Source organism: Culex quinquefasciatus, chromosome 2, assembly GCF_015732765.1.
Source record: "Culex quinquefasciatus strain JHB chromosome 2, VPISU_Cqui_1.0_pri_paternal, whole genome shotgun sequence".
NCBI lineage: Eukaryota > Metazoa > Arthropoda > Insecta > Diptera > Culicidae > Culex > Culex quinquefasciatus.
Window position 1 is genome coordinate 113,396,575 of NC_051862.1, and position 21,215 is coordinate 113,417,789.

At 47.0% G+C, this 21,215-nt stretch overlaps 2 protein-coding genes across 6 annotated transcripts in view; both read left to right on the forward strand.

Moving 5' to 3' along the window:
* LOC6050100 (liprin-alpha-1) overlaps positions 1–21,215 on the forward strand; it is a 232,958-nt gene that overhangs the window by 94,564 nt on the left and 117,179 nt on the right. For 4 of the 5 annotated variants that reach the window (XM_038251757.1, XM_038251760.1, XM_038251759.1 and 1 more), the window contains 3 exons: positions 14,522–14,809; positions 14,865–15,002; positions 15,304–15,654. In XM_038251757.1, coding sequence (XP_038107685.1) covers positions 14,522–14,809; positions 14,865–15,002; positions 15,304–15,654 — 777 coding nt within the window. The remainder of the gene's footprint in view (positions 1–14,521; positions 14,810–14,864; positions 15,003–15,303; positions 15,655–21,215) is intronic. The other variant, XM_038251758.1, reaches the window with a different exon arrangement.
* On the forward strand, positions 3,582–12,754 carry LOC119766646. Its single transcript, XM_038251762.1, has 2 exons — positions 3,582–4,832; positions 9,937–12,754. The coding sequence occupies exons 1-2, from the start codon at positions 4,278–4,280 to the stop codon at positions 12,634–12,636; spliced, it is 3,255 nt and encodes a 1,084-aa protein (XP_038107690.1). The 5' UTR covers positions 3,582–4,277; the 3' UTR covers positions 12,637–12,754.

The window sequence follows — 21,215 nt, forward strand, 5'->3', positions numbered from 1 at the left end:
CCACCAAAGCACCGATTGCAGAGTAGCTCCACCGATTAAAATTTATTTCGATTAAATTTACAAAATTTGTATTCTTTTGTTACGGTTTACACAACTTAGTAACAAAGGTTCGTTTCTTCGTGAACGTTTAATGGTCAAACTCGAGGTCACCAATGGCAAGGTAGAATTCTTGCCACGATGGATCCGCAGGATACTTTACCGCTGCCGTGGGTCACTGTTGGCGCCGTCGTCGTCACTGTTGGCGTTTGAGCACTTGAGAAGGTAACCCACGTTGCAATCTGCAAATCGCGCAAGACCGTTGTAGCCTCTTCACTCCAGTTCTCCGTCCCTTGGCTGACGATCAGTCCGGAACACTTGTCCGCAACACAGTGACAGATCTTCTGGTCGTCGAAGTTCTCAAAGTTGTAGTTAAAGATGAGCTTTTAGCCTTGGCGGAGTAAAGAGTAAGAAGAGTTAGTTATAGGAAATGTTTTTAGCGGGATTTTGAAGAACTTACCGCCTCAAGGACTGAGGGCAAACAGCCCCATGGATTGGCTTCCTCCGACCTTCCACAGCAGCGTCTCGCAGTTGGGCTCGTACGAGTGGTTGATGAATCGGGCTAAGTTGCTCTTGGCCCCCGCGACGATCGTCAACTCAGAGTCCATCGTCATGAATAGTAATTTTTGTCCTGTTGCTCCTGCTTTTGCTTTATCCGCCGCGTTAACTCCTCCTTGTTGATCACCTCTCGGACTCGATCACAAACCGACCTCGGTAGATGTCTTCCTGAGCGACCAGTTCCAACCCTTGTTGGGTATCCGTTTGACCGCCAGTGCCGGGTACTACTTTCGTTTGAAGCACTGGTTCTGGTAACTTTCGCCTGCTGGACAAGTCTTCAAATTGCACTCCAAGAGCAGCGCCCAGTTGATGCAGTCGAGTCTAACCCGCACGGGTCCTTTTCCAACGATTTGCCCTCACAGATCGAGTCCACCTGTTGGAATAGAATATATATAACTTTTGATACGGAAAACCTTCCTCTCGGCAAACTCACCTCATCGTCTCTGGCCGCGTTGGACTTGATGTTGACGTACATCGGCGGTTTAAAGCTCAAATCGTCCGGGCCCGATTCCTGGGCGTAAGATGTTTCTGCCTGCAGCCGCTTGAAAACCTGTCGTGCCATGCGCAGTGCTTCGTTGTAATTACCGCTTCATCATGCCCAACCGCTTTTTGTCCGTCACGCTGTCCGCGTCGACCTCGTGATAGAGGAGAATCGCCTACGGTTGATCCAGCCAGGCGCACGTAAATGTAAGTTTGCTCGTGTTGCCGCCGGAACAATACGTCCGGGACCGCTGGAGGGGGAATCGTGAGCGCGGGTCAGAACTTGAAAACGGAACATTTGGCCCAGACTATTTCGTCGTACAGAATCATTCGGCCGGATTCAAATTCTTCACAGATGTAGCGACCTTCCGGCGGGTAAAACTGGAGTCACTCGAGGTAGAAGGCCGTCAGGCACGTTTTGCCGGTTTCGCAGCAGATGAGACCTCGCAGCATAGGAATGTGTCACCCAGTTGACCAGCCTGGTCCAGAGGACAACCGGTTTGGAAGCAGCAGCACCCGAGCATCGTTTTCCGTCTCCGAAAAAAATTGCCGAATCTACAAAAATAAAAAAAAAATGTTTTAGTAAATTACCTGTTTCTGTAAACAATAAATAAATACCGAAACTTGCAGGCTCCAGCTCCTACCAAGCGAAAAAGTTCCAGCTGAACCTCGGACTGAACACCTTGTCCGAATACGAGAAAAAAAAAAGAATCTGAAAGAGCAGCTCCCGCAATCCGTCCCGAAACAACGAAGAATTTTGGTTTATTTACCTTTTCGGACTGCTCGAATCGATAAAAATAAACATTTCAACAGAGCGGCCAGTTTCATGGAAAACTGCTAGAACGAATTTTGTATGGCAACTCTGACTGCATGAATGTAAATTTTCATTCGAGCACGATCTGAACACGATGAGCACGATGAGCGCGATCTGGCGCGATTTGGCGCGATGAGGGAAAAACGACCGCGATGAAGGTACGATGAACAGGAATGAAGGAATTTGACGCGATTTGGCGCGATTTTATTCAAATCGCGAAGTGTCATCCCCCTCGAACGTACACCGTTTTTTTTTTAGCTTACCTCGAGGATTCCTCAAGCTCCACCTGGTGGAATGCCTCTTTCACATCCAATCGGCTGAAGAACCTGGCCTTTTTCAATGCGGGTAGAAAATCTTCAAAGGTTGGCATGTAGTAAGTTTCGCGAAGAACGGCCGCATTTGCTCGTCGCATGTCCACGCACAGTCTCAGCTCTCCGTTATCCTTCACGATGGCCACTAGCGGTGAAATCCATTGGCTATATTCCTCAACGGGCTCGATTATATCCGCTGCGAGCAGGGTGTTTAGTTTTTCCTCAATTCGACTCATCAAAGCTAGCGGTGGACGCCTAGCACGCTGCGCTACTGGAGACACCTCCTTGTCGATCGGAATGCAAAGTTTCACCCCACGAATCTTCGGGAAATGCTTGCTGTCCTGTTTGATCGTGCTGACCGATACACCACGAGTGCTGGGCAACCCAATTATGAGGACACCCAAGGCCTTGGCTGTCTCTCTCCCCAGTATTGGCTGAGATCCTTCCGCCACCACGTAGAATGTTGCTTCCTGCTTGGTTACTTTTCCCGCATCCTCCACGCTCGTTGCTGCATCAAACACTTTCAACACTTTCTGAGGTTCAGATTTCAGCCCATATGGACGAAACGTTAAATCACATTCATCTCGCAGGTTCTTTCATTTCGTTCATGAGCAGGTGACGCCAAGTGCGTTCAGCAATAATGTTCTTGCATGAACCTGAGTCGATCATCATCTCAAGCAGGACGCCTCCCACTGTGACACCAACCATCTCCTCCCGGGTGCTGATACTGTAGATGAAACTGGCAGACTCTTCCGTGTTGTGTATCGAGTCGATGGCGTTGCACTGCCGTTTATTTGATCCGTGCTGGCTGGGGAAGCTGTAAGGTCGTTTGCCTCCACGCTTCTGTTGATGGTTGGCCACTAAACGTTTCGACGGAACGGTCTTACAGCGTTTGGCAAAATGATCTGCTCTACCGCATTTGTCACAAATTTTGCCGAGAGCTGGACACGAAGGATCATTCGCAAAGTGCCCTGTCCACCCGCACCTTGAGCATTCGGACGTTCCGTGTTGAGATGATGGTTGTAGTTTATTCACGAAGGACGTTGACGGCGTAGTCGCATTTCCGATCTGGCCTGCTTGGAATTTAACGGACGAGTAAGATTTGATCGTCTTTGTCAGTTCGTCTAATGTCAGGCCGGCTTGTTGCAGCAGCTTTTCCTTCAGGTCCGCCGGCGCCAACAGAATGATCTTATCGATGACACTTATCTCTGCGCTCTCAGCTTTGGTTTTTCCAAAGTTACACTTTGCTGCTGGGTCCGTGGCTCGCAGAAGGAATCTTTCCAATGACTCTTCTGGTTCCGGTTTGAGCGTCCAGAAAACGTGCCGTTCAAAATCTCGTGTTGTTGTGGTGCAAAATACTCGTCGAGTTTCGCGATGGCGACATCAAACGGTTTGATGCCCTGTTCCTTGTCTTCGTCCACATCTGCCCCCGGCAATGTGCTGAAAACTTCCTGCACTTCAGGACCGGCTCTGGCCAAGAAAACGTTCTTAAGCTTTGTTCGGTCTGGCCGAACACTTGCCCCCACCCGTGCGGCAAAACTGACTACGCCGCTGCGCAACGGCAGCTGTCAACCTCACCGACAGCAACAACGACCCGCTTACTGCGCGCAGACCAGTCCCGATCCATCCAAATAACGCGTCGCACGTGCAGCCAAAACAAACTGCAGCAGAGCAGAAGCAGAGACAGAAGAGGAAGACGAGAAAGTGAAGTGATAGGAGGAGGAGAATAAAAGAAAATTAGAAAACCCAAACCCTCCCAGTGTTTGCTTCCCCGGACAATCTTCCGCCGCGATACAGTCCACTTCCGCGAGTTTGAAGGGCCACCGTTGGTCCGAACATAAATGGTCCGTACCGAACCGGATTCCAAAGTGACTGCTTCGGCTGCTGCCCGCGCTGACGTGTCCGATCGTGTTGTTTTCCTGAACATTGCACGCGAGTGAAAACCTGTGTGTGTGTGTGTCACTTTGACATAAAACAGTGACATTCCAAAATGTTTAAGTGACGAATTCCGTGCCACGGATTTCTTCCACCTGTCTGGCCGGACCCAGTTCCGGAGACAACCCTGGCCTTGCCGAACCATGTTTCGGAGGTCACCCGCAGCCTTGCCGGACCCTGTTCTGGAGGTATCCCCCACCTTGCCAGATCCCATTCTGGAGGTTGTTTCCGCCTTGTCGGACCGTGTTCCGGAGGCAAACCACGTCCTGCCGAATACCACTTCGGAGGCATCCCTCGCCCTGCCGGGTCCTGTCCCGGAGGTTTTCCCGTCCTTGTCGGACCGTGTTCCGAAATCAAGCCACGTCCTGCCGAATACCACTTCGGAGGCATCCCTCGCCCTGCCGGGTCCTGTCCCGGGGGCTCGCCCTACCTTGCCAGACCGTGTTTCGGAGGCACTCCAGAATCTAGATGAGCTAGCAGCGACAGTCGACCGCCGAGAAAATGTTCCGCCATCAACACCAGCAGTGTCGTCATCGACCCCAGAAAGCGAGCTCTTAACGACCAAATGCAGCGACCGAGCAGCAGGAACTGTCCAAACTGCGGCAGATTTCTCGACGTGGACTTCCGCACCCCAGCGGGAAGTTGCCATGAACCCAACAGTGAAGAAGCTGGCGGATGCTTTTCGTCAGCGGCACCAGGCACACACACACACAACAAGAAGAAAAGCTTGTTTACATAGTTGTCAACCGTGCTTAGTGTTTTTCAACTATTTTCTGTGATTTACTCACCAGATTTCTCTAAAACTACTTCGCACCGTTTCTCAAGTGCTCACTAAACCCCTGTATGGTGTTCGTCGGATAAAATACCGGTTAAATTGTGTTTCTCGCGTTACAAACAAAGTGCGATTTCACCCAGAACTGGTGTTGCATTGTTCGACTTTTTGGGCCACCGTAGACGCTGTCAGTTGTAACAACAATATCTACACTCTACGAGAGAACAACCCAATTAAATTGCACGGACGGTGTACTCATCGCTGATTACTCTTTTTACCCAAATTGAGGAGCCCTCCGAGGGGGACGACACTCACGCAAAATGGGCTGCAAGCAGTGTTTGAAAAAAGTTTCTGACCAGGACCGCATAGCATGCCGCGGGTATTGCGGAGCAATTTTCCACATGATTTGCGCCAAGGTGGACGTCCCGCTGCGGGAACAGCTGGATTTGAACCAGACGCAAGTATTCTGGATGTGTGGGGAATGTGCCAAATTGTTCTCCAACAGTCACTTCCGCCGCGTCGTTAAGGACCACGATGGGGGCGACTCGGAGATTGCCGAGTCGATGAAAACAATGCAGAACGACATCGCGAATCTTACGTCGACGATTACCGACCTGAAGGAGAAAGTCCAGACCCAATCGACATGATTGTCCACACCCACGTGGCCAAACAAACGACAGCGCGGCTCCAGCACAGATACTCCCGTGAAGGTCGCTATTCCAACCGCCTCTCGCGGAACGAAGGCTATGAATTCAGTTCCAGTAATCGCAGCTGAACCGAACGACCTGTGGTACCTGTGGCTCTCCAGTTTCCCCCCGAGTGTCACGGATGAGGACATACACTCGATGGTGAAAGAGTGTCTCTCCGTCGAAGACGACGATCCCATCGTCGTAAAGATGCTCGTGAAGAAGGGTGTCGACGTTTCCACACTCTCGTCGGTGACGTTCAAAGTCGGAATCGGCCGGGACTACCGTGAATCGTCCATGGATGCAGCCAACTGGCCGGAAGGACTGTCTTTCCGCGAGTTCGTGGACATCGACCGTAGACCAGCGCCCACCGTATTGCCATCGGGGTTTTCGAGGCGCCGCCTGGAATAATCTCGCAACGTCGTAGTCAGCCATCATTTGCCGCTCTGCCATCACCGGGACGCCTGTTAGAAAGACCTATGGAAGCCCCCAATCACCCCGTCACAGTCGAGTTCCCAGCCAGCGACCAGCACAGCCGTCCCGGGCCTGTGTTCGGGTGTCGGGAGGAGGTCTTCCAGGCCACATTCACAGGCGAGTACCATCCGTTATCAGATTTATCGTGCCCTTACAGTCCTTCGACTTCCAGCGTGCAGCCATGCCACTGGTTTGCCTTACACGGAACGACTTCTCATATTGCTGCCTTGTCATCACCGGGACGCATGTTATATGGTCGTAAGGAAGCCCCCAAACGCTCTGACGCAGTCGCGTTCCCAGCCAGCGACCAGCACAGCCGTCCCGGACCTGCGTTCAGATGTCGTGAGGGGGTCTTCCAACCTACTTTCAGAGGCCAGTATCCAATCACCAGCTCGAATGACTGTTTCGACCTTGACATTTTCTCGGATTCCAGCCAAAGTCCTGAACCAGGTCGTGACCCAAACCAAGACAGCCACCTGACGATACGACCATCACCGGGACGCACGGTATACGGCACTATGGAAGCCCCCGATCACTCCGTCACAGTCGAGTTTCCAGCCAGCGGCCAGCACAGCCGTCCCGGTCCTGTGTTCGGAGATCGAGAGGGGGTCTTCCAAGCCGCCCCCACAGGCGAGTACCGTTCAAATCAAGTGACTTCTTGCTCTGAAAATTCTTCAGCTTTCAGTTCTCGGCCGAGTACAAGTCACCAGCATGACAGAGCTGCCCGTGAGCCTTTCACGGAATCGCAGGCTCCCACCCCGCCTTCGTCAACAGACACCAATGCTAGTGGAACGTGTCAGCAGATCCGGTTCTACTACCAGAACGTACGAGGATTAAAAAGTAAAGTGGACGAGTTTTTTCTGAATTGCCTTGATTGCGACTACGACGTCATTATGCTGACCGAAACCTGGCAGGACGACTCAATAAATGCTGTGCAGCTGTTTGGAAATGCTTTTGAAGTGTTTTCTACTCATCGCAACGCCGGAAACAGCCGCCGTACCGTGGGTGGCGGTGTACTCATAGCTGTCCGGAAGTCCTTGGATTCGACTGTATGCGCTGAAGCTGCTGCTGTTAATCTAGAACAAATCTTCGTCAAAATTCAGCTGAAGACGCAGAAGGTTTTTTTCGGCTGTTTCTATCTACCTTCTGAAAAACGCTACGAACATCAATTGGTAGAGAATCACATAACCTGCATTGAATCCGTTGCTGGACTCGCTGATCCAAGCGATTACATTGTGGTCGCCGGAGATTACAATCAGTCCAATCTGGTTTGGAAGGCGCTATCCGGCAATCGCTCGTTCGCCGACCCCCTGCACACGCACACGCGCTGTCGGATGGAAAAAACAACACATGAAGTGCTAATCGATGGTGTCGCTAGAAACAGCTTGCATCAATGCAATCTCGTACCCAATCATCAGAACAGAATCCTTGACCTTATCTTCATCAGTGATGGCGCTGAACGCACTGCAGTGTCTGAAGCGAACGACTCTCTAGTTCCTCTAGATAGGTATCACCCTGCACTGGTTTTCGATCTCTCCGCTGTTTTGGACGCAGAATTCGAAGACGTTCACGACCCCTCGATCTGAACTTCCGGAAGACAGACTTCAGCGAGCTGATTCGGAGCTTGGAAAACACTGACTGGACAAGCGTTTTAGGATCTTCAGATGTTGATGCAGCAGTTGATATCTTCGGATCTGTCGTACGAGAACTTCTCGCGAGGCACACCCCCTGCCGGCGACCTCCTCGAAAACCGGCTTGGAGCAACGCGAGTTTGCGCGAACTCAAAAGGCAACGAGCTGCTGCCCTCGAGCGATACACCCAGCACCGCGGACCGATTACACAAGCCGTGTTTAAAGCTGCCAGCTCCCGATACAAATCTTACAACAAGCGCTGCTACAAAAGCTACATCCAAAAAACACAAGAAAATCTTCGCCGCAACCCGTCGCAGTTCTGGTCCTTTGCAAAATCTAAATATCAAGAAAATGGACTGCCCTCTACTATGGTTTTAGGAGAGACTGTAGCCAAAACGAACGCCGAAAAGTGCACCCTTTTCGCCCAACACTTTGCATCTGTTTTTCAACAACCTGGTCCAGCACCTGCCTCTGAACAGCATCTGGAACTGGTACCGCGCGACGTAGTGGACATCGATGTTTTCGTCGCTTCCAAGGACATGTTAAAACGTGCATCGCTGAAACTAAAGTCGTCGAACGCGCCAGGACCTGACGGCATCCCATCGGTAGTGCTCAAGCGCTGTTTCGAACAACTGTCGGAGCCGCTTTTGAAAATTGTGAACCTGTCCTTGCAACAATCCAAGTTTCCAACTGCATGGAAGAAATCAGTGATGTTTCCGGTGTTTAAAAGGGTGCAAAACGATTGATTGGAAATTACAGAGGAATCACTTCTCTCTGCGCTGGATCGAAGCTTTTAGAAATTGTTGTTGGTGAAGTCATCTCTTTCAATTGCCGCAGCTTCATCTGTCCCGAGCAACACGGATTTATGCCAGGAAGATCTGTCACTTCAAACCTGATGGAATTTACAAACTTCTGCATCGAGAATATTGCGGCGGGTCGACAAGTAGATGCAGTTTACACTGATTTGAACGCAGCTTTTGACCGCTTGGACCATACCATCGTGCTCCAGAAACTTGCTAAGCTCGGATTCTCATCTCGCATGTGTCGCTGGCTGGAATCATTCCTCAAAGAACGGATAATCCAAGTAAAGATTGGTACATCGCTGTCAGCCGAGTTTTCTAACGGATCGGGTGTCGCACAAGGAAGCAACCTTGGCCCACTTGTGTTCACTGTGTTCTTCAACGACTCCAACGCCCTTTTTGTCGACAAATGCAAGCTCCTGTATGCTGACGACTTCAAAATTTTCTTGGCCATCGACAACCTCGCTGATTGCTACGGTCTTCAGTCTCGCCTCGACAAGTTCTCTAACTGGTGTGACGTGAACCGCTTGGAACTCAGCGTGCAGAAGTGCACAACTATTTCCTTTCACCGGAAAACAAGGCGCGAGGTGTTTTCGTTTGATTACTCGCTAGGTGGGCACGTGCTCGAGCGGCTCGAAGTCGTGAAAGACCTTGGGGTCCTACTTGACGAAAAGCTTACCTTCCGGCAGCATCTATCAGCAATAGTAGACAAGGCTTATAGACAGCTCGGGTTTCTGTTCAGAATGGTGCGTGAATTCGATGACCCGCTCTGCCTTCGGTCGTTGTACTTTGCCTTGGTCAGGTCCCATTTGGAATATTCGTCCGTAATCTGGTCTCCTTATCATCAAAACTGGATTGACCGTATCGAGAGAATCCAGAAGAAGTTCGTGTGGTACTCCTGCAGAAAAATGCCCTGGAACGACCCTACACGACTGCCGAGCTACGAAGCACGCTGCAACCTGCTTGGCATCGAAACACTGGAGACGCGACGAACCATTGCGAAAGCTGTCTTCGCTGCTAAGATCCTGACCGCTGAAATTGATTGCCCACATCTTTTATCCCTACTAAATACAAATATTTCTTCCAGAAATCTGCGTCCTCGAGCTGACCAGGGCTTCTCGCACGCTCGTTCGCAAGGACAGACTATCAGCGCAACTCTCCCGTGAGGTCCATTTCTGACGCTTTTAACGACGCCTACAGGTTTTTCGAATTTCACGAACCCGTGAGCAAGTTCCGCGAAAAGCTGCGCGCCGAGTTCAAGGAGAGGACACGAATTCGTTTAAGTAGAAACTAAAATAACAATTTTTTAACGCGTTGTAAATTATGTTTGTATTGTGCTACCTGTAATTGTAATTTATTTTATTTGTAAGAGCATCGAGCAATACCCAACCATTTAGACCATTTAGGTCCGATGGGTTAATAAACAATTCAATACACAGGCGGAACAGAAGCTGATTTTCGTTGAGGAACTGCTTTTGGGTCTGTGCCAACCAACGCTAGCACAACTGACGGTGCTGTACGATTTTCTGTGTACAGCGTATCGAGAGCAGAGCCAGCACCATCTAACAATCGTCGGAATCATCCCAGATGAAGACCTTGCTCAGCAGGAGGCTGAGTTCGAAAAGCACGACGCAAATTTCTACAAAGTTGCTACTGTGGTGGCCGAATTGCAGATCGAAGCAGAAGGAACCGAGCCAGTATCAACAAGCGTGGCAGCCAAAAATGCATTAAACCGACAGCGCCTACAAGCTGAATCCTGGCTGAAGCAGATGCTGAGGGCTTGGGAATCGAACCGAGTGGACCCTCTGGATGCAAATGTCCAACTCCAAGCACCAGGAAGTCAGGAGGTGGTCTTGAGAGACCGCGCGCCTGCCGTATGCATCCCAAAGCCTGAACCAAACCTTGAGCCGAGTCTAAACCAGCTGAAATCCTTGGCGAAGCAGATCACCACCAAGTCCACCTGCGAGTTTGGCAGCGATTCCCGAATAATCCTGAGATCGGAACAACCGAGTGCAGTCGGCTCCCGGCCGAGGGAGGATTTCAACATGAACCCGATCGCGGACAACAAGTTTGACTTCCTCGAACCGACCGGCTATCTCAAGGACGTTACCGCCGAAGCAGAGCCGGGCCCAGTGATGCCAGCAATCCCCTCTGCCCAAGTTTCCCTTCGCTATCGATCAATTACACACCCTGATCCACGCGGTGTCCACAGCGAGGAACCGAAGAACCTTCCGGATTTTGAGCTCCAGCAGAACTGCGCCGAACCGGTAGGTAGTTTCAAGACGGACTTTGAGACGGTGATGACCGTTCCGAAGTACCAGCTACAGCAGCCGTCAGCGGCAAAGGCTCCAGACAAGCGTAGACATATCTGTCCTAGCAGTGTCACCACAAACAGCGACTCCAAGTCTGACGCTCCCAACGAAGTCGAGTCACAGGAGACTTCCGCGGTTTCAACCAAGCTAGATCCAGCTGACCGCCGAGTGTCTATTAGAGTGTCCAGGGATGTTGACACAAGGTTGAGTCTCAAGTTGTCGTTGTCAGCCATGGCAGCGTGTGGTGACAATCAGCAAAGCCAAGATTCGAACCGGCACCGAGGCACCAAGTCCGATGTAGCCAACGAAACCAGATCGCAGCGTTTGAAGATAAGACTGCCGATTGTCTCGGCGGACCGAGCGTTCGCAGAAGTTCCTGAAGATGTCGCCAACAGTGAAATTTCCGAACATGACGAAGAATCTCCCAAAAGTCGTCAACGTGCGAGTTTCTGTGAAGTCCATTCGGACAGCATCCCCGAGCAAAACCCTGAAGCTGTGCTTCTGGACCGGACGGTGGCGCTTGACCCGGACATCAACCGTTTCCATTCGGATAGGGATCTGAACAACCCAGAAGATAAGGCCGATTTCAGTCGTGTCACGAAGGACAGCAGCTCCAAAGTGACGAAGATGATCCCCCGCAGCAGAGTGCCTGGAGTGCACAATTCCGTCAAGAATACCCACCGCGTCCACCTGGATATCGTTCCCGAAACCAGCTTTCAGACGGTGAAAACCGTTGCGGAAAAGAACCCCCTGATGCCGCCAGTGTCAAAAGCTCCGGAGAAACTCAAGCAGTACCGCACCATGAAAAAAACCCTACCTCGCGCGTTTGGTGTCCCTCCTACCAGATGCCAGCCACGCCAAGTATGCCAAGAATGTGCCAAGCCCCAGAACCAGACCAAGGAATTGACCAACCAAGAGATTGACCACAACAAGGACAGCGACCCAGTCACCGATGATTGTGCGTTGCAAGTACCCAATAGTATCAACGGCAGAGTGACACGCCGCGACTCAGTAACAACCACGCCTACTGGGATTAACCCGAACAAGCTTGCCGGACGGTGTAGGATCGTCCATTCCGAAACAGCGAGCTACAACCCGTTTCGTGCGCTGCAACGACAAGAAACGATCAGTGTCTCCAAGAAGCAAGGCGTCGTCGACGCACCGGACCGAACCGACGATCTGGCACTCAACGGAGGTGCTGAAAGAACGACACCACGGAAGATCTGCCATGCTGTGGCAGTGCTGCAGTTGCTCCAAGAACCTCGAGATACTTTCCAGAACAAGGGCAAGAAACCTGCCACCCAGAGCAAGCCCAACGATTCACTCTACGACGAAAAGATTGCGCAGAATTGGCTCATCGACCGAGAGTTGGTTGCAACCAAGATGCTGAACACAAGCTACCTGCACCGCGCCGAAGCAAACCTTACACCAGATGAACGCGAAACTCTACGACCGCTTGGAGAAGCCAGACCAATATTCACGATCCTGAAGCGGCCCTGGGACCCGGGGTCGACATGCCACACGTCGAAGCCAATCAGCGACCCAGACCAAACCGCGGTACAAGAGCGAAGATCCAGAAATGCTGTTGAGAGGACTCAACGGGGGGAGTATGTTCGGTCTGGCCGAACACTTGCCCCCACCCGTGCGGCAAAACTGACTACGCCGCTGCGCAACGGCAGCTGTCAACCTCACCGACAGCAACAACGACCCGCTTACTGCGCGCAGACCAGTCCCGATCCATCCAAAGAACGCGTCGCACGTGCAGCCAAAACAAACTGCAGCAGAGCAGAAGCAGAGACAGAAGAGGAAGACGAGAAAGTGAAGTGATAGGAGGAGGAGAATAAAAGAAAATTAGAAAACCCAAACCCTCCCAGTATTTGCTTCCCCGGACAATCTTCCGCCGCGATACAGTCCACTTCCGCGAGTTTGAAGGGCCACCGTTGGTCCGAACAAGCTTGGTTTGGTCGGTTTCCTCATTTGCCAGAGCGATGTATTTGAAGTTCCTTCTGTACTTCAACCACTCGTCCCGTACTTGAGACGACGGAAGAGCTTTGAAATTGAACGGCTGAATTGTCCATTTGTCCATTTCACGTGACCTGAAAGGTATTTAAAAACAATTTCCAAACATCACTTTTTTTACATTCCCTTTTGACGTAGACTTACGTCTTTGTCGAAGGTACTGGGGTGCCATTCCAAATAACCCGGGCCGAAGGCCCTGGATTACTGCGTCATCCGTCAAACGCTTATATCTTCCTTCCCTCTAATCGAATCGACACGATTTATGTTCCATTCGATTCGAAAATTATTCAGCAATTTGCTATAAAACTTTCATTGTTGGCAAAATAGTTTAACTATTGAAACAATTGAATGTTTTAAAATGTTTTCAAAATGCACAGATTTTGCAAGCAAAATGAGCGCTTCCCACTCACGGACGGGAATGTCAAGTACCTATTTTGAGGGGAAAATCATCCGAGCAACGCGACCGAGTGTCGTTCGCGAAAAAGGAGGGGAAGTAGCGGGCCGAAAGGCTATATAAGATCGCGCGCCAGGGCCCATTCTATCATTCACGTCTCAGACGTCGGACCGGCAGCAGCAGCAGCAGCAGCAGCAGCACGAAAGCTCAGCCCAGAGCAGCAGCAGCAGGAGAGAGGGACCAGAACTGGAAAAGAAGCGCGCATCGCCTTCTCGTCGTCACCGTCAGCCGTTTGGATCTTTCGTGGTTGCCGTGGTTCGGAGTTGCCTCACTCCCCGTCCCTCGTCCCACCCGGAACGAGGCATCAACGAGATGAGGCGCGCGCCTGCTGCCTTCCGCTGAAAAGCCTCTTGTGGGTCAAGCCGTGGTTGTGAAACAACAACTAGCTCGTCGCATTCGAGGCGAGCGCTTCTGAAAAAATTGCGTCGTGTCCAATTCCAAACTGTTGAAAGAGTTGCCAAACTCCCCGTCTCTCGTCCCACCCGTGATGAGTCGGTGACCTTTCTGGAACTAGCCTTTACCTTTTTTATCGGTTTTACGAACCACCACAGCTATGCTGTGTTCCTTTTATTCCGGTCTCGAAGACCACCGCAACCTTTTGCGTTCAATTTTCGATCTCGACGCTCTTTGGGAGCACCACAGTTGCACTGTGTCCAAAATCACGACGGCCTCAGAGCCACCACAGTCGAACTGCGTTCTTTTATTTCGGCCTTCGGGACCACCACAGCCACAGTGCTGTGTTCCAAGAGCTGCGATAAAAAATGTCAACATAACCTATTTTTTTTTCGTCTTCTTTTGCATGATTTTTGTAGTATAATTTACCTGTTGAGTAACCAAATTCACGCTGTGGTTCTTCCAGCCCGTCGCCAGTTTGTAGTACCGAGGATTTCTCATTCAATAATTAAGTTTATTTGGAGTTTTATCAATCTGCTTTTATTACACTTCCGTACACGAGGTTTGCACTCAGAATTATGTCCTCTGTTTCTCTCCCCGCCTCACCTACACGCTTCCTCGGTATTACCCATTTTCCGTTGGGTAAGAACTCACTCGTTCGTGCTGTGACGATCGAGGGGCTCTACGCTGGTATCACAGGGGCCATTGGCGAGTACTTTGTTCTAGATTTGTCTGAGGTTAATTTACAAATACAATACCGTAAACAAAACTTTTCCCATACGCGTGCCGCCTTTATATTCTTACCACACTGTAAACTGATATTCATGAAATTTATGCCTGTTACAGACTTCCGAACTTTCCCAGTGGCAGCGCAGGGTGTCAGAATTAAACACTAAAATAAGTGATTTAGAGGAAAACGCAGGTAAAACTCAAAAAGAGTTTACCAAAACACAAGAAAGCTGTGTGAAACTGCAGAGAGATTTGCGTGAAAATGTTGCGCAAAAAGAGGATCAGGAAGAACGAATAGCGACACTGGAAAAACGTTATTTGAATGCTCAACGGGAATCCACCTCGCTCCATGATCTTAACGAAAAACTTGAACAAGAACTACGTCATAAAGAAGCTCAACTCAAAGTATTAGCAGTTTAAAGATTTTAACTCAGTTTGCATTAATGCTTTACTTTTTCAGCTTCAAGAGGGTAAAATATCTGCGATTCAAGAGAAACTAGAATTGTCCGAACAAAAGCTAGCACAACTTTCCAAATTGCCAGACATGGAAGAGCAACTCAAGGCTCGTTTGGAAGCGTTCAACCAGGTAGGCGCAAAGGTAGGCAAAGTTTCTTCAATAAAAATCATTTTATTTTGGTTTATCTTGTCCAAATTTAATTTGTCAGATAAATAATAAATAACACTTCAAAATTAGAACGTAATTGGATCATTCCATCATCCATCATTCCATCTCTCTCATACACAAAACAGTTTAAAATGGCTTATTACTAGGCTTAGTGAATTCACTTTAATTTTTTCGATAGGATTAGTGAATTTTTCTTTGAATTTATTATTGTATGTATCTGAATTTTGCATCTATGTTTTTTAATAATGATAAAAAATCTGCAAATCATTTACAGGCTCAAGAAAGGCATGGTTCAGCAGAAGATCGAATATCTCGACTAGAGGCAAACGTAGAAGAGAAGAATGCTGAGATAATGCGATTGAATCAAAGACTGAAAATGAACGAAGAGCACAATCAAAGATTATCTTCTACTGTTGACAAACTGCTGTCAGAGTCAAATGATCGATTACAAGTTCATCTTAAAGAGAGGATGACAGCTCTGGAAGAGAAAAACACACTCACTCAGGAGTTAGATAATGCGAAAAAGTTTGCGGAAGAACTGAACCATGAAAAGTCTGAAATTTTGAAAGAGATGTCTAAGGGAAGACTCGAAATGGAAAATTTTAAAAGACAGTTATTGCAGCAGGTAAACAACACATGTTTGTACTCTTTTAACCAACCTAATTTTCAACCTTTCAAAAATCAACTTTTTCTACTGCGTATACGCGATTTCACCTCAAACAGGACGTATCTAAATCAAAAGTGCTCCGATTAAGCTCACATTTGGCATGGAAGTTCCTTGGCCAAAATAATAAAACCCGTATTTTTTTTTTGTTTTACGATTACGGGTGTACCCCATTTGGCATAATGGACATTTGGCATAACGGGTTTTCAAGATGGACGTTTGGCATAATGGACGTTTGGCATAATTGGTCCAAGACATCAGGGACGTTTGGCATAATGGACATTTGGCATAATGGACGTTTGGCATAAATCGTTCAAAACCCATCAAGGACGTTTGGCATAATGGACGTTTGGCTTAATGGACGTTTGGCATAATTTTTGCTAGCTATTTTTTTCCTTTTTTCTAAGCAGATAACTTTACTTTAAAAATGATTTTTGTTTTCAAGAAATCTAGTATCTTTGTCATTTTCTCCCAATAGATGTATTTTTTCCTTTTTTTTTTCTTAATAAAGCTTGAAAATGCAATTTTTCATAAATATAAAATGCATTTTTTCATAAATATATAATATTGAGATTTGTCTTCTTTTGAAATATTTTGCAGCTAATTTTTTGTATTCAATTATTCCTTCTTTTATTTTAAGTTCAACCTAACAAAGTGATGTAAGTTTTGCCAGTCTTTGAAATTTAGCAATAAAGATTTTATACTGTTTACCCTTTTCCCTCCTTTTTCAAATTCAACCTAAAGAATGTATGTACATTTTGCTCTTCTTTAACGAAATGCACTTAAATTTTTTAAAGCAATTTGCTCTTCTTTTATTTCAAAGCTAAAATAAGGTAAAATCTCTCAAAAAATGTGCAGTTATGCAATTTTTTCTTCTTTAATATTCATCCTTAATAAGGGATGTACATTTTTTCTTTCTTTAAATATTTGACAAATGAGTTATGAAATTTTCCCTTCTTTTATTTTAAATTCAACTTTTAGAAGGGAAAATCTCTAAAAACAATACTTTTTTAATATTTGACAATTAACTTCGATTATGAAATTTTTTATAACATTTATATTTATTTATATAAAATTTAACTTATGGAAGGAAAAGCAAATTTAAAGATTCACATTTTGACACTCTTTAAATGTTTGACTATCGCAAAATTTTTATGTTTTTCACCTACCTCTCTTAAAAATAACATTAAATCAGCATTTATTTTTTTGGGCAGTTGTCCCTTCTTTAAGATTAGTATTGAATAAATAAAAAAGGGAAAATTCCATAAACAACTTTATTGCAAAAATTTAACCAACAGAGAAAAAATGTGCAGAAATTATATAAATGTTTAAAGACAACATCTATAAGAGAATTTCCCTTCTTCAAGTTAAATATAAAAAATGATGGGAAAATTGAATAAAAAAACTTAATTGCAAAATATTTAAAGAAAAGCAACATCGACATCCATTCACCCAAAATACAGGATCGAGAGTATAATTCCATCAAAATTTATAGAGAGCTCAATGCTAAACTCGATAGAATAATGGTACCAACTCACACCTGCAAAACAATTAATTTAATTAATTAATTGAAACAGTAAATCTGCAACAAGAGTCATACATCGAAATCTGACAACTCTTGTGTCACCAAGCTGCTGTGGCCAAGGCAGTTTAGTCATTGAGTTAGTCTATTAAAGGTCTCTGGTTCAGTTCCCGTAGAGAACACTTTTTGTTTTGAAGGATGAACTTTTTCTTGAAAATGGACTCGAGGGCATAATTCTCTCGGTCATCTAGAACTGTGTTCTCTATGTCTGTGAATCATTCCGCTAGTCTCGTGTCGGATGAGTGCTGCCCAGTTCTGGGGTTTCTTTAGATTAAATTCGAAAAAGAAGGGAAAAATGTGAATTTATTTAGAGATTTCCTTCTTCAAGTAAAATTTTGATCAAAAGAAGGGAAAATTGCATTATAAAAGCTCAATTGTCGAAAATTTGAAGTGGTTTTTCTCATCATGAATTTCATATAAACGGGAAAATATCATTTAAAAAATTACTGCTAATTATATTGAAAGGGGAAAAATCTTTAGCTAACATAAGATATTTTCTTCTTTATACTAATTATTTAATAAAAATATCAAAATTTCATTGAAAAGATTTATTGTGAATTATTCAAAAAGGAAAGAATTGACTATTGGGGAAAAAATATAGAGATACCTATTTTTTTTATAGAAAAAAATGATAATCTCTTAAAGTAATATAAAAAAGGTAAAAAATATACATTTTCGTTCGTGAAAATGACAAATACTTAATAAAAAAAAAAGCTAGTAATAATTATGCCAAACGTCCATTATGCCAAACGTCCTTGATGGTTTTTGAACGAATTATGCCAAACGTCCATTATGCCAAATGTCCATTATGCCAAACGTCCCTGATGTCTTGGACCAATTATGCCAAACGTCCATTATGCCAAACGTCCATCTTGAAAACCCGTTATGCCAAATGTCCATTATGCCAAATGGGGTACACCCCCTCGGCATGGCCGGTTCACTGTCAAAAATGACAGATCAAAATGTCAGGAACTGGCTCAACTGTCGATTTTCTGACGTTTCTTTTTTTGTTTTTGTTTTGGTTTCTGAATCTTAACAAACACATACATTCGTTTTATGGGGTGTGATTTTTCCGCCCGAGAAGAATCGATTAACCGGAACGATCGACAGCTTAGCCAGGATTGAAGTTTGGATTAAAAATTACTTTTCATTTCCGTCCCGTTTGATTTCATCTTAGTGATAGAACGATTGGCCACTTACGGCATCGGTTCCGTGTTGATTAGTTGCTGCCGGATCCGGTCATGTAACGTGTACTGGGACTTCCGCCTAACGGTCGCAAAAGGAATGAAGCCAGCGAGAGCAAGTTTTGTGTAACCGGTCGAAATCGAACTCAATTGAACCGATCAGTGCCGCAAACTGGTAGGTGAACGGAATAAATGAAAGGAATAACTCCGAAGGGGCTCAACGACTTCGATCCAAAAAATTACAGCTACAGTCCCAACTTGTCCCTTAGGCCATCCTCATCTCGACAAGCGAATTGGACTTCAACAAGTTGAGGCTAAATATTACCGGTGGTCGCATCCTCGGATCGCATGCGAGCGGGCTGGCTATCGGCACCGGTTCGCTTAGCTTGCTTCGATTAGATGATGGACAGTCGCAGGCGAATCAGATCATCAATGAAAACTTGCTTATTAATATCTTTAATTCTAATAATTGTTTTTCAGATTTAATGTTTCACTTTTCAAATAAAATAACTGATTTGATTGCTTTAAAAATTTATCTTAGTAATCTAAATTTTAGATTTGCTGCATAGTAGGTGTATTCCAACTCGATTCATTTGACAATACTAATATGGATTCTTCGCAATTCGGGTACACAAACACTTTCAATTTGACTTGCTTTTCCCAGTAACACATTTTATCGTAGCTCCCACGGTTGGTTCTTGGAGTGAGCGGATTGTACCTAGGGTAGGTTCCGTCGTGAAAACAATCGCGAGTGGAGGTTCCCCCTGCTGGCCATGTACACCGACAAGATGCCCTCCTTCCGCTACTCATTGTTGATCCCACGCACGCGTCAGGCGGAACGGACCGTCCTGGTGAATAATGTCCTCTGGATTGCCAAAACTTTAAAGCGCGGACATCAACCATCACTTCTGGTAACGCTGTAACGACCTGCGCCACGTCACGCCGAACATGAAGAACGAAATCAGGCTCACCGAGGTCCAGCTGCAGCCGCAGCTCCAGACCCAATGTAAACCGGACTTAATCAAGTTTGGCGATGCCTGGAACGGTGTCGGATTCCTGGTGTTTATTTTCATCTTAACCGGCGCGTACGGCATCACCTGGTCGATGAATATTCGCACGACGAACCTGTTCGACGATCTGAAAGGCAGGATCATCGGCACGGCCACTTTGTCCAGGTCTGGAAGCGATGACGGCCAGCAGACGTCCAGCGTTGTTTGTTTGTTTATTATTTCTAGCAGTGTAAGGTTTCCACCTTTTAAAATTACTGCTTTCGATGTTAAATTGGTTCTTTACATAAAATTTGATAACCTAAATGAAAAACTACATTAAAAACTAAAATTTCAAAACTAGGATTTCACTAGACGGATTAGTCCTCAGGCACGTGTCATCTTCCTTGTAGTCGTCATGGGTTGTATTACTCAGCGTCGTCCAGGGTTCGTCCGAGGGGATAGGGGGTTTGCCCCTTTATACGACCTCTTCCAGGGGCACTCGGGAGCCCGGGGTATTCCTATTCCACTATTCCTGTAACGTGTGGTTAGGGGTCCCAGGTCTCCCGAGCGCCTCAGTGGATTCTCCAGTTTGCGTCGTGTCTTCCAGGCACCCCGGAGGAGCCGGGGGGTTGTCCCTATTCCACTCTTCCTTTGGCTTGTGGTTAGGGGGGCCCCGGGACCTCCGGGCGCGACAGTGGTTTGACTTTTTGCGGTTTCCTCAGGCAAAGTTAAAGCTGGTTAAAAAATTCAAGGCAGCCTCTCTTAAAGATCACTTCCGATGTCGAACATTTTACTGCCACGGGTAATGAATTCCAGTAAGCCACACCTCTCACGAAAAGGGAATTTGCGTAGGTCTGCGTGCTGTTTCTTGGAATCACAAGGTTCTGCAGACGGCGACCTCGGCACGGGATAAGCTTTTGATACAGTACAGGTGGAAACTGGGACGCCATCAGCCTTCTCAGGAAAACGCAGCAACGATACGCGTACAAGTTCTGTATGGGGCATCCAATCAGGTTCTTCTGCAGATGACTCACGTGGGCGTAGCGGTTCAGGTCGTATACATAGCGTACACAACAGTTGAGAGCAACTCGAAGACGATTGAAGCAGCTTGCGCTTGGATTAAGCAGGAACGAGTCTCCGAACAAAAAGTGGGGCAGGATTAATGTCTTGAACAGCTTTAGTTTAGTTGAAACAGGCGCGGTTGGCACACAGCTGTACAAGGAGCGCAAACCAGCGTATATCTTCCCGCACTGTTGCGCCACCAGGCCATCCCATTTCAGGTCGTTTTGGAACACGAAACCCAGATTGATAACTTTATCAGCCCATTCGATTCGCATGCCATCCATCTCGATGTCTTGCAAAGGTTGAGCAGCAATACTCCGATTTTGGCTTCGGACGAACACTGCTTTGCTTTTGGTGGGGTTTACGAGAAGACCATTTCGTTGGGACCACTCGGAAACTCGCTGAAGATCGGCGTTCACCATTCTGGACAGCTCTAGTACGCATGGGCCAAGACCTTTAGCATACAGTTGAACATCGTCGGCATACATCTGTATGGAACAGTGTTTGAGCTCGGTTGGGAGGTCATTTATATGACAGCAAAAAAGTAAGGGTCCGAAAATAGAGCCTTGAGGGACACCTGAGGTAACCTCACCACAGCTAGAGGATTGATCGCCACAGAAAACCGTTTGTTTTCTGTCAATCAGGTACGACTTGAGCAGCAACAGAGCAGGGTCCGAAAAGAAGAACTGGTTTTGGAGTTTTTCA